This window comes from Seriola aureovittata, chromosome 4 (assembly GCF_021018895.1).
Source record: "Seriola aureovittata isolate HTS-2021-v1 ecotype China chromosome 4, ASM2101889v1, whole genome shotgun sequence".
NCBI lineage: Eukaryota > Metazoa > Chordata > Actinopteri > Carangiformes > Carangidae > Seriola > Seriola aureovittata.
Window position 1 is genome coordinate 24,478,647 of NC_079367.1, and position 14,206 is coordinate 24,492,852.

A 14,206-nucleotide genomic window follows, 5' to 3' on the forward strand; every position below is an offset into this window, starting at 1 on the left:
TTCTTCTGTTAAGACTAAGAAGAAAATGTGTTTTTTTTTTTCCCAGGCACTTCCTGTTCAAACCAGGTGGAACATCACCAATGTATTGCACAACATCACCAGGATACCCTTTGACCTCCAGCACGGTGTACTCGCCTCCGCCACGCCCTCTGCCTCGAAACACCTTCTCCCGCCCTGCCTTCAGCCTGAAGAAACCCTATAAGCACTGCAACTGGAAGTGTGCTGCTCTCAGTGCCATTCTCATCTCAGTAACACTGCTGTTCCTGTTGGCCTACTTTATTGGTGAGTCACCTCTGATGCTCCCACACACCAGAATGGGCACCTCTACCTATCCGCCTCCAGCCTCACCCCTCACCCCTCACCCCTCACTTAACTGCAGACACGGGATGAGTCCGTCCTCTATTGTGTTCCCTCTGTCATCTGTTTCAGTAGTGTTGAATCTGCTCTGCTCTCTCTATATAAGCACAGTTATATAGGGTCTCACAGATTGACTCCTCGGCCTCCTTGTCCAAAATAACATTATCATTCATAGATTAGGTCGACTGAATCTGCACAGATGGGCGATCCAGTTGTGAATAGGTCAGATAGGGAAGGAATTAAAAAGACATCACAAGAGAAGACTGCACATTTCAAGTATTCATCTCATTTGATTGCAGATACCCAGGTCTCAGCTGGGTAAGGACTATCAGCTATGATATCTGAATCATTCTATTAAATCAGAACTGCGCTTTCTGAATGATTTCATTCTCAAAGGGAATGATATTCCTACCTGATAATAGTGTCTCTTATTTATTCTGTGTATTATAAATGAGAGACTGGTTTATACAAGACTGTTGACACAACATGTTAGTAAATGGTCAGAGAAAGCAGTTGATGAAGCCACTGAAAATAGAATTTAAAAGAACATGTAAGTGGATTCTTCAAGTAATTGCAATGATGTTGTTACTTCATATTCACCATAGGTCAGATAGTAAACCAACTCTGTGTTCTTACATGGATTTTATATAGATTGTCTGTCTGGCCTGTTCTTCATAACAAATCTTCCCAAAACCTGGTGTTTGAAACTGGTGTTCCCAGCATTTTAACTGGATAGAGGTTGAGTCACTATTGTTAAATGGGAAATATTTGTTGTTATTATTTTGAACCTAAAGGAGATACAAGGGAGTGCTGCATCAACAGTAATTTAATAGTGTGGCTGCTGAGGTTGGTTTCTGGGCAGTTAAGGTCACATACTAACAGGTTTGGGTGACTTAAAGAAACCACGTTGATTGAAGTAGTGCAGTGAAACTGGCTAAGGTTGGGGATGAAGATATGATGAGCAAGACCAGAATAGATGGGAGGGATGACACATGGGACACAGGGTTACTGCAGTGCTGTGAGGGGAGAGAAGACGGGTAAAGCTCCTCAAAATGTAATGTCAAACAGGTATGAGTGGTTTAAGCTCTGGATTTAAATTGTTGAATATCTCTGTTGCCTCAGTTGGCAGACAGTTCCAAGGATGTGGTGATGTGCTTGAAAAGCTAGCAGTATCATTTTTATTCAAGTAATAAAAGTTCCAGCTGGTCCATTGTAACAAAGAAGTTGATACACACTTCTATTTAATATATTTTACCATATAATATACATCTGATTGGCTGTGGATACCTGTTTAACATATAAATGGGTTCACTTTTGAATTCAGTCTCACACAGAAAAAGAAATAGTTTCTCAGATAGAGGGATGTTGAGAACATTGCAGTTCATTTGTATGAAGTCAATGAAAGAACAGCCAGATCCTTCTGTATGGCCTTCATCAGTGAGATAAATGAATTCTTCATTGAGGACGTTTGTTATAGATATGTATTATACAATCAGGGAAGCTATCGTTTCTGCTTCTCCTTGAGGCAAAACGAACTAAAATCTGATTATTCTTTTTTTTTTTTTTTTTGTCACCAGAGCCTTTTAAATGGTTTCATTTGAAATTCAGAATGGCACTCGATTATCTACGTATCCAGCAATTTTAAATCAATGATAGTGGGTGTGAGCAAGTTCTGCTTTGGCTTGTTTTTGGCATCAGCCGTGGGGTTTGACCGTAGAAGTAGAGATACAGTATGTGTCTCCTGTTTACTGCTTGTGACCTGGCCAAAAGCCAGAGAGCACCATCAGCCTGATAGTGCTTAATCAGGCTGTGTAATTATACTCTGCAAAACTCAGACCATCTCCCGATGCACCACAAGTAAACATGTTGGAGACCAAGCCTCATCCTAAGATCGGAATTTCCAATCAAGAAGGAGGGCCATATTTAATTAAAGGCTGATGAGAAAATACATTTAATTTGAAGTGCAATTAATTATTGAGGCCTGTAATTGGGAACTCTGGGTGAGATGTCTAATGAACCCAATTATGCCTCATGACAGATGTTTTGACTTGTAGCATGTTTTTATTTTGTCGCAGCTTTGTAAATCAACACATTTTCAGATCCAAAAAGGTCGGGGGGTTAAAGATGGCACCATTTTCTCCATGGTCGCTCGTTCATTACCACATTTGTCATATGTTTTAAGGTCATCAGTATCCTCCTGTGTTCACTACCATTCACCCTGAGTATCTAGCCAAGGACAAAGATGTTGGGCCCCAGAAAATTTTTCACTGCATGATCAGAGAGGAAAGCCGCCCTGCAATACAGATTTTGTCTCTTTGTCCGTCTTTAAGCTCTTAAAAATAATATTGTTTTGTTTGATTTGACTTTTCATTATCCCTGTGTGACATCGACACTGGTGTTTACTCTAAATGAAAAAAAATGCTCATGGAAGTTTTAGAGAAATATTCCACTGCTTTTATTATGAATGCTAAATCAGTCTTATATTTTACTATCTAAAGACCAACAATCATTAAAGTAAAAAAAAAAAAAAAAAAAAAACTTAATCTGTTCATGCAGGTACTTCTTTTTATTGCTAACAAGGAAGCCTTTGTTCTCCCATCTCCCATTTTTATTCAATTAAATCCCACAATACAGTTCTCAGTGTTTATTGCAAACGCTACATTCAGGCTACATACCCATAGCTAGTTCTGCTAGGTTACAATAATATTTTCGCAGGCTAATATTTCTGTCAGAACAACTGTTTGTCTTACAAATGTGCCAACATAACGTTGTATGTTCTGTATGGATGCAAAACAACATGTACCTTTATGTAACTGGCAAACATCAGTTGAAACAAACATCCACTTATCACCTTATCACAAATCTCACTCTGGTGGCACTGATCTTCAGGCTGCACTGAAGTGATTCTCAAGCTACACAGGCAAATTAAAAACATGCCATTCTATTACATGCTCACCTATATGCCTTTCAATTTTGTTTGATCATTTCTTTTTATTATTATTATTATTATTGTTATTAGTATTTTTTTAATCAGCCAGTCCTCACTTCAGGGAAAGAAGTACTCTCGGATGCATCATACCACCCAAATTACAGACACAGTGATGACAAGAATGAAAAGCTTGTTTGTTTATACACAAAAAATGAATATTTCAGCTGAAGCATAAATTAAATGAGAGCTATTAACTGGTTAAACTTCTATCTTTTTTACATAGAATTTTCTAATTTTTTTAATTAAATTCTTCCCAGTCTGGATGTTGCAAAAATTAATTTCCACCAGACTTCTACTGTTCTGAAGGAAGAAAATACTATAGCTCAAACCCAGACATGGTGATTGCTAAAGATCGTGGCGATACACTGACAAGTCTACAGTTCTAAATGTTGACATCTGAATCTCACATTTCGTATCATTCAGTGATATATTTAATTCAGCCTTTTACAGTGCTTTGTTTTGAATAAATACAACATGTCAGGGATGAACGATGTGGCTCTAGGCAGAAATGTGGCTTTATCTTTAGTGTTCAAATGAATATCATCACAATATGATAATGCAGAAATTGGTGAATTAAACCATAGACTGGCAATTTATTTAGGATCATTTACTTTTTTATTTTTGTATTGTTTTTTAAATAGATTAATTAGCCATATGGTTAAAAAAAAATTCACACCAAGGCTTATGAGACTGTTCTGTGCTGTCTTTTTTTTTTTTGAAATACCTCCTGATAGTTTGCTTTTTTTAGACACTCACAGTATTTGATGATTTTGACCACTAAGATAAGAAAAAAGGTTCTACTCATCATAGCTTCCCTTGAAGTGTGCACTAGTTAGAAAGTGCTCTTCAGATCAGAGGATAGAAGCACAGGAATGCTGGCAGATGACCCACAGCAATAAGCGCTGACTTCCTCAGATTGGCTGAGAAGTCTTCTACTACAGTACCTCTGTTCCCTAATTGGCACATGGCGTGACCCAACTTCCTGCCAAGAGATAAGCGAAAGGAGGGCACAACATGTGCTCAGGACAAAATGGGCGATGCTACGAAGAGCAGTACTCTTGACAGGGCAGTGATGTCTCTGCCAGTGGCCATCTCATTAGAAGTACCTTGTTATTCCTACAACCTGTCTTCATTTCGCAGCCAATTGCAGCAGCCTTCTGAGTGTCATTGCACAGTGTTTGCAAAGTTTGAAAAGTGAGCAAAACAAAATCAGGAGGCTGTTCACTGGCTCTGGTCCAATGCTCTGCATATCATAGATACCAAGAAGGCGCTGAAGTAAATCTTTAAGAATGGGAGGGGGGGGGGGGGGGGGGCCTCTTCAACCATTTTCCATTAGAGGCCTCAGGGACGGATGGGATGAAGAGCGAGGCTCACAAAGACATGATTACGAGGACACTTGGAACGACACCGTGCATGGTGACTTTGCAATGGTTCTGCCAGCGACATACACTAACTCTTTTTCCATTTCGCCAGTCGATGTAGAGCTACAAATCAAAAGGAATGTTTTTCTGGAGCTTACGAAATGGCAAACAAAGCCATCTGTCTCTTCACTGGTTGTCCTCCACTGACATAGTCACTTCCAGAGGCACTGGACAGACACAGAACAGATGCTGGTATTGCGGTTGAACTTTCATCATCTTAGGGAATGTTGTGTTGCATTTTCTGCTGATAACCACAATAGTTGCTACTTAATCACAAAACCATATCACCATTTATGTTTATCTAGCGTGCATCATGAAAATATTAGGTATTATATTATTAAGTATTCTTTGAACATATCATACACATATAACAGATTTATTAAGAGCGACCTCTTAAGATTTGGCCCATCTCTTATAGAGATCTAAATGTAGGAGCCAGGCATTGGTCTGACGCAATATTAAAGCCTGCAAATCAATCAGTGCCCTCCAGACCTTTTTTTCCCTCTGAGATTTGCTGTCCTTGGTCTGAGTAGCATCTGTTTCCGCTGCACATTGCTGAAAGATTCACAGAGAACCCATTTTCACCTCCATCTATTCAAGTGTTTCCATGAAGAAGTTGCCCTACAATTCGTAAGCAACATATGCTAAAAAAAATTACTTATAATTTATGATGACATCTAACAAAAAATAATACAGGTTTGTTTTATTTAAATCTTAAACTTTACTTCAAACTGAAGTCTGTAGGAAATGTTTGAAAGAGCACCACCTTGTAGAGTCCTAGTCTGCTGCCACACTGAAGGAAGAAAAAAAAGCTATCCTTCGCAGACATGAAACTGCAGGAGATGGAGCAGGTCCTGACTGAGATAAGATGATTCACTGAGAGTTTGTTATATTGTTGGTGAACTTGATTTTAAGAACTCATGGTCAGTGTGTTCTTACCACCCTCTCTAGCCTTGTGGGATGACTGCTTAACAAAATTCTGCCCAACAACATGAGGACATTTGACTTTTGCTTTTGTTCACTTGTTAATAGGCTCAGTTTACGTACATGAATCACATACATATATGCAACAACAACGTCTAAAGTGTCTGTACAATCAGCCTCCGTTGTTATAGATCATGTTTGTATAATTGTATTATAGTAAGACGTTTAATCTCTAAGTGCCTGTAATGATTGAGTCATTCTTACTGTTTGAACAGTCACTGAAAGACTTGCTGGAGACATGAGTAAGTTGATGCTCTTATGAAGGAGAAGAAAAAGAATGAAAACGCACTTGAAGAAAACAACACTGAGAGGACTGGATAGGTCTTAGTCCAAGCTACGTTGTAAAACCATAAGATAATTTCACTCTTTATAATTGAATTGCATGGTTGTGTACTTGAGGAGCTGAACAGAACCAACAAACCAATGAAATAGCTATATTGAGTTCTGGGCCTTTTCTGCTGACTGTTGACTTCCAAGGTGGCTTTTGCCTTGCTAAGCTGGTCTTGTCCATTCTCTTATTGGTGATCTGTCATGGTCAGCCCCTCCTCCTCTGTCCTGCACTCTACTGCCATTGTTCCAGAGGACATTTCTTTTGTCGACCTTGTAAAATATCAGCATGCTTCATCCACTGTGTTCACACTGAAACACCCCTGGTGTCTTCCTGCTGATGTGTTTTTTTTTTTTTGTCTTTTTTTTCCTTTTGTCCCCTAGTTTAGTTTAGTTTAGTAGGGGAAGTGAAAGGCACTGGGATTGGAAAAATGACAGGGCACTGGGGATGGTTCATGCCAATGCTGGTGTGGGGAGACAGATGTTGTCCCGAGGGGTCAGGATAGCATTCATCTTCTGATCGTACTGCTCAGCACTTTAGAAGAAAATGCCATTAACCATTAAACCACGTATTGTTCTTTGTTCTTTACAATTTACTCTCTGTTCCCCATGTCACAGCTGTCACCTTTGGATAATTATCCCTAAGGAAAAAAAAAAAAAAAGTTTAGGGTGTTACTTTGTATTTAATTTATAGAGGCTAATTATTTGCTGAGATAAAATGCATTAAAAGTTACCTATATAAAAAATAATTCTGATGTTGTCTTGTTTTTAATATTTCAGTCATGCACCTTTTTGGATTAAACTGGCACCTGCAGCCCATGCAGAGACAGATGTACCAGCTGTCAGAGGACAATACAAGTGGCCTGCCTTTTCCCACTGACCTGAGCTTGCCACCACTTGGCAACACAGGCTTGGAAATACCTGACCGCAAGGGAAAAGATGAAAGTAAGTGCAATTTTTTCTTTTGTTTCTTTTGTAATTTAAGGATAATCTATTTTATTAAATACAAGTAATCTGTTTTTCCCAAATAATACTAAAATATACCAAACTAAATGCAGTTAATTTTTGTTTTCAGGGTGATTTGCGTAAAGTAGTACACTGTTGCATACACATCAGAAAACACTGCTCAAGGAAAAAAAGTTTTTTTTTTTTTTCTAATCTTAAAGTTTACAGATGACATTTTGAAGCTCAAGCAAGTTTGTTATTATTTTGTCACGCAGTTTCACATTGTGTTCATTCGTCTCCATGGTATGCAAAGAGATCTGCTTTGTAATCCTATGAAAGTTGTTGTAAGTGGGAAAGTGTTATTTGTTCCTGGAGGGAGAAAATGGGACAGCTTAAGGGACTGAGTATCCAGGGGCTGGAGGGGGATTAGCCACTCTGTCCCCTTCAGAACGGATGTGATCCTTTCATCTCCTAGCCTGGGCTGCCTTTCCTGGCAGCCAAAGAAAGCATGTGCTCACCCCACGGTACCAACTGCTCGACTCGAGGAAAGTTTGCTCTGTTCCATTCCTCGAACAAATGGGCCCAGATTTAACCATGTGATTTGCCACTGGCAGACGACAATAGGTAGAAGATGGGGTCATTACCATATAGATGAATCTAGGAATTGTCTTTGTCATTTACCACATTGAAGAAGGTGTGTTTAGCTAACAACAAGCATGACGACAGCTGAGCTTAGACCCTGCATGGCAGCCGCTGCTGATAGGAAATCAATAGTCATAGTTTTCTAAATAAGTCTCGTTCTGCAGTGCTTTCATCTGATGTTTTATCAAGGTGATGCAGATGTGTACAGGTTAGAAATTCAGCGTAGTTCTGTCTCTCTGAGTCTTGTCTTTCCATCAAAGCATTATGTCGTAGTTTAGCTTGCAGAACAACAACCATTTATTTAACCATGAGGCCCATTATCACCGGCCTCGGCTTATGATTTATTTAAACAGCCTGATGAGTACACCATTAATGTGCTGCATAAATACACACACACCCCAACATGTGGAAAACGAGCCTGTGTGCTGTAGCATTATGTAAAGCCCAGATCTGGGAGAGGAGAGTGTGTTCTGTCTGCTCTGATAAAACCCATTGCTACTGATGGACTTTTGAGAAGGCTGCCATCTGCCGTGCCACGTGTAACCTAAAGCCGTGTCTGCCACCAAGTCCTGGGGGTAGTTTGTATGGGCGTCTGCTTTAGTAGACATCGCTGCTGAAATTAGCTCATCTACATGGGCAAACAGATGTTGCCATTTCCACGGAGTCCAATATAAGTTGTATTATGGAGCATATGGGCAATTTTTTGGCAGAGAATGTGCGAGTACCTGAGCGGGTACAAGCATTAGAGATCCCTCTCTACTATAATTACAATTTTCACTTTTATTACTTTTACTTTAATTATAACTGTATTTCATCGCAGTACAGAAGCACTTGTATTTTCAAGTATTTTTGGTACCGTTTCCACACCATATGTTTAGTCTTTTAAATCATATTTTTATTTACCTTGATCAACAGGATTTATGAAATGTGTTCAGACAGATCATAAAAAAACAACACATGCACCTTGTTTGAGCAAGCCACATTAACACAATAAGCATAGATGGATTGTGGGATGTCAGTGTTTTGATATAATATCTAAACATATTTTATCATTTAATTTTGAGCTTGACTTTTTTTTTTTTTTTTGGGGGGGATTTCAGAAGAATTGGCACTAAACACTTCAGGACATAACTACAGACTGATGTCCAGATCATTCTTACTTTTGTACTCTCCCCTCTTCAAGAATTGTTTCTGGAATTGCTGGCAGTGGTCAGAGGGGTCATCCATTATATTTTTTTCTCTCTGGCTGTCAGCGATGTGATTGAATATCTGTGATATGGTCAGACTATCATGCTTCAGCAGACAGACTCACTCTGCCCTCCACATGCTGGATTAATGGTGTGATCTCTATGACCGATTTACTTTGTGTGTGCAATGCAGGCAAATTGGACAGCTTGTTCCCAGATGACAGCTATATAGATATGGGCGAGATTGACGTGGGGCGCAAGGTCGCGCAGCAGATTCCTCCTGGTATCTTCTGGAGGTCCCAGGTGTTCATTGATCATCCCATGTACCTGAAGTTTAATGTGTCCCTGAGCAAAGATGCCTTAGTGGGAATCTATGGAAGGAGAGGCCTACCTCCATCACACACACAGGTGGGAAATACTTGTTACGGACACTCATTCATTTCTTACCACAGTATAACTATTTTGTTCTGTTGCACTTATTACTTGTGTCAAAGGAGAGTGTGAAATCTAAATGCTTTGGAGGCTTTAAGTTGGCGTATTTCAATGTTTTCTGTAAGAAATCATTATGTTTTGTTTGTGAAAGACAATAGTAAATTGTAAATGTGATTCTGTGTGAAACGATTTATAATCATGTCTGTGTAGTCTAAGGATTCAGCCTCTTTTTCCCATTCTTCCTCTGCCACAGAATATAAATTGGGATACTGTTTAAAAAAAAAATCTATCTAACCATGTAGAAACGTGTCATGAATATAAACCAATTCATAAATCTCTCTATTGTATTATGAATCACTTTCTTTGTTGCAGAAAGGATTTATGGCAAATTTCTTTCAGGTTCAATATCATCAATGAATCACACAAAAATACAGGGCTCAGGGATCGAGAGGGGAGATTTTTCTTTACACTAATTTCCCATCTATGTGCAGCACAGAATCAGATATATCATGTGATTAATCATATCCTGCTGCTTGGTTCACAGAGTTTAGATTTCTTCTGTAAATGTAACTGTAGTTCAACAAATTGTTTATAGCATGATTTTTGTTTGCATTAATGCCCAGTGTGATTTATTTCTCGGTCAAAAGATCATGTTTGTCTCTTCCCTCTATTTTTACTTCAAAGAAAATAATCTAGAGTGGAGTTTTCGCTCTGTGACGGATTACACATAGAGTGGCAGATGAGTCAAGATTCCCTTCCTTATGTAGATGAAAATGAAATGCTGCCTTATTGGTATTCATTGAGTCACTACTGATATGAAGCAAATCGTTTGCAGATGTTATTTGGTAAACAGTAACTTTAAATTTTTTTTTTTACCCCAGGTTCCCTTTTCACTTTAATAGTTTTAAACAGGCTTTCATATAAAATATGTGGACTATGAAATTATCACAGCCTATCCAACCACGATGTGCCGAGACTTACTCAAGCTCCTCTGGAATGATGAGTTATTCATGCAGACCAAATGATGCTCCACTATAAAGAGGGCTGAAAGCACTCAAGTCTCACATGTCACTCTAATGGTGTGTCTGCGGTCCATCCATCAGTCTTTCTCACTTTCTGTGCGTCTGTCTTCAGTTTGACTTTGTGGAGCTTTTGGATGGGCGGCGGCTTCTAGCCCAGGACATCCACGGTCTGGAGGGGCCTGTGGCTATGCAGCGGAGCCTGGTGCCCATCACCACCCACGACACAGGCTTTATCCAGTACATGGACTCGGGCATCTGGCACCTGGCCATCTACAACGACGGAAAAGAAACTGAAACTGTCTCCTTCCTCACTACCGCCATAGGTGAGCGCCCTGGGCATGACCTGCTGCTGAAACCTGTAATAGCAATCCATATAATCCCTATAATACCAACCAGCAGCACTCCACAGCAAACAGCCCAGACTCGGGGCATGAGTCAGAGATAGTTTTTGGCAGATTTCAATAGCCAAGGAAAGTGCAGGTTAATCAAGGTGAAGTTGAATATTACAAAAATCAGGACATCAGTGCTATCCTGCCATGCCCCTGAGTAGGGCATTGAGAGATCATAATATCCTCATTAGCCTGAGTGTTCCGAGCGAATCAGGGGTCCAGCTTCTGGGAACCATTTGCATACAATTCAAAGTATGATTGTACCCTCCTGCTAGTGCCATTTTTGATCACGATTTGCTCCAATTTCCATCTACTTTCCATATATCAAAGTGTGGAGATATTTCTCTCCTCTGACTATCTCTGTGTGGCACACGGCTGTGTTTCCGACATACGTCTTTCTTTGTGAAGGTGATTTCGTTTTGTACGCTCCTCTTTGTTCTCCCTAAAGCGCCTTTGATTAGCACTGCTGTATCAAGCAAGGTGTGAGAGGGCCCGAGGTGTCGACTTTCACAGGGATGGCAGCTGGGAGCTGTTCTCACATGCTCTTTAATTAAAAGCTCCTGGGCCAGAGTCCATCTGTGACAGGGGCTGTGCCAGGCAGCAGATCGATGAGAAGCTGTCCTCAACACCAATGTAACACCAAGCGGAGACAGGCAAGAGATGCACCATGCCCCCCCCTGCTGCGCCAACAACAGCTGTAATTCAATACTTAATATATGATATGACACAAGCAGGGGGAGTCAGGGCAGCATGTTAACTTATTTCTTTTTGACTTGGTGTGCATGGAGGCGTCCTGTGGTTTGCATCAGAGAAAACACAACTACATAAGGTATTCTGTGCAGCGGATGGGGATGGGAATAAGGATAGGATGGGGTGGGGCAGAGTTAGTCAGAGCTAGAATTCTGCCTCTGTTCATTTGTATCGGAGCCGATCTGCCCACAGGAGCTCAGAGGGAGGCAGAGGGGCCCTTTCTAAAATGGGTCACCGGTTAAGTGCCCTTCAGCAGAAATTGAATCTCACCAACTGCCTGAATTGTATTGAGCCGTGGAGGGATGGAGTTGACCTTCAAATAGAATAGCCCAGGTATAGAAATATATGTGAACAATATCCAGAACAGGCGCACTGAGAGACACAAGCAGCATTGTTTATAAGACACTAACAGTAAAAATTGTTTTAGTGCCTCTGACAGTGTTGGTGGGAAAAAAAATGTCTGATTTTACCGCCAGCGAGGCACCTTGTGCTCTTCACATGTATTAAATGAAATGTTTGCTCGTTGCACATACCCATGCCATAATACATCTGGGGGATAGAGCGTCCCTGTCTTTAATCTGGGTTACTCCTCATTACTTGGCTGGGGCTCCATGGCAATGTGAAATGTGTCCTCCTGAATGTTTTGTATCACAGCCCTCTGGAGCATGAAGCCATTTGTCCCTGCTGCCTGGTGCCAGACATGCTTCAACCCAGACATGGCTGCCTGTACAGGGGAGGAAAGCAAAGGGAAGCAAAGACCCAGCACCAATGTCTTACTCTATATCCTGTCTCACTCTATAGCAGAGTCACTCTCTGTACACAACCGCCCATCATTCAAAGGTGCTGAGCATCCTCTGAGAGCATGGCAAGGCGCTGATTAAACCTGCCTACTGCACGCTACTCTGTCCTCACCGACTGGAGAGACTCGCACAATAGTTAGCTCCCCTGATATGAAGGGTAATGAATTTCAATGAAGCTCTGCTTGAATCCATGATTTATGCGTTGGCCTATGTCGAGTGTGTGGCTAAGAGATATTCATGGCCTCCCCTTCATGCTCTCAGAGGAAACACAGGCAATAGACATGGGGAGTGCGTAGTCTGCTAAACTGCGTCAGCATTCAAAATGGGAGCACTGCAGTTCATGATTACTCAATTAAACATGTTCAGTTTGTTGTTCACCAAAGAAATACCCATGATAGATAAAGATGAGATAACCTTAATTAGAGGCACATTAATGTCGAATGACTGCCTGCTTAATATGTCAGAGGAATGCAGTTTAAGTCAGACCTCTCAGTGCCTTGCTAGGCGAACATTAAATTACAACCCCACTTAGGTTTCTCGTCCCTATGTGCATGGCTGCAAGATTCACACCAAGAATCTCTCCTGCATAATTGTACTACTGGGAGGAATTTCTAATGGCAAGTGTATGCACACACACCACACCTAATTTTCCCAACCGTTACCCACTACCCCACCTACACACATACTGCTGGTTTCCCTAGCTCCAAGCGAAAAAGCCCAGGCCTCCCACTGTAGTTAACTGTTGTTGTTGGAAGCCATCAAAACCCCACCAAAATGCTGATTTGCCTCCACCACGCCGGAGGATAGTCTCCCCTGCATCCCTTCACTAACCCAACATGGCAAAGGCAAGCCTGCAGCAGAGAAAACATCAGCAGCATTTCTCTGCTAACTGCCTCTCCCTTTTCACTGTACCTCTGGTCTGCCTCTATCTCTTTCTCCTCTCTCTGTCTGTTCTCACTGTCTTGCGTTGCATCCTCAGTGATGATTGACTCTCCAGAGTAAAGGGAAGCTGAATCCATGGCTCACATTTCTAGCCTTTTGCGGAGCACAAGAGATTCTTTGTTCAGTAGGTTTTGCCTCAGAGCGTCTGCTGCCTGAAGGCAATGGACAAGACTGAATATTTTTCAGCACCATTTCAGGCTTAATTCAGTGAGCGTCATGTTTCAGAATTCTGCTGCTGTCGAGCTCCTCAGACATCACTGGTCACTCTTATTTAAAAGCAAGTGTCAGAACATGGTGGTAGAAATTATTGTTTTACCAGATTCATTCAGATGGATCAATGGAGGAAATGATGGAGAACGTTATGCATGTTCTGCTTATTGTTTGTATCACACAAAAATGCCCTCAATTTTGAGGAAGCAAAGAAAGATTAAGTAATAAAGCACACAATCAATTGGAGAGTCCAGGTAAATCACAATTAATGCGTGTACAAGATGTAAACATTGTTATGTCAAATACAGCATAACTTCCATTGAAAATGTGGCTTCTCTTTATGGATTTTAGAAAAAGGGGAAAAACATTGGTGATATTTTGGGAACCATAAAAAATAGGGATCTGAACGCAATCCCAAAGCACTCTAAATATGATGTTTTCATGGCAAAAAATAATTTCTACATCAGACCTTTTAAGGTTTTATTTGAGTGGTTGAATGGTTAAGAACACAATAGATCCACGTCTTTTCTTTTTCAATGACATGGGGGTCTGTGATTGAATAGCACACTACATATATATATATATATATATATATATATATATATATATATATCCACAGGTAATTCAACTTGTAGCCTAGTGATGAATAGACAAATCAGTTACATAAAGTAGTATGGCTGGCCTGCTCATTGCTTCTGCGAATACAAATAGAAGACTGAAAAGCAGACCATAGAAGAAAATATGATACAGTAACATTACCCATGGCGGTGGGGAAATGCAGGTTCCAGTGTTGCTGACGCTTTGAATCA

The 14,206-nt window shown here is 40.6% G+C and overlaps 1 protein-coding gene across 13 annotated transcripts in view; it reads left to right on the plus strand.

Annotated features, from left to right (window-relative positions):
* Window positions 1-14,206, plus strand: part of tenm4 (teneurin transmembrane protein 4) — a 152,999-nt gene that overhangs the window by 72,980 nt on the left and 65,813 nt on the right. For all 13 annotated transcript variants that reach the window (XM_056374005.1, XM_056374006.1, XM_056374008.1 and 10 more), the window contains 4 exons: window positions 47-282; window positions 6,859-7,023; window positions 9,046-9,260; window positions 10,419-10,629. In XM_056374005.1, coding sequence (XP_056229980.1) covers window positions 47-282; window positions 6,859-7,023; window positions 9,046-9,260; window positions 10,419-10,629 — 827 coding nt within the window. The remainder of the gene's footprint in view (window positions 1-46; window positions 283-6,858; window positions 7,024-9,045; window positions 9,261-10,418; window positions 10,630-14,206) is intronic.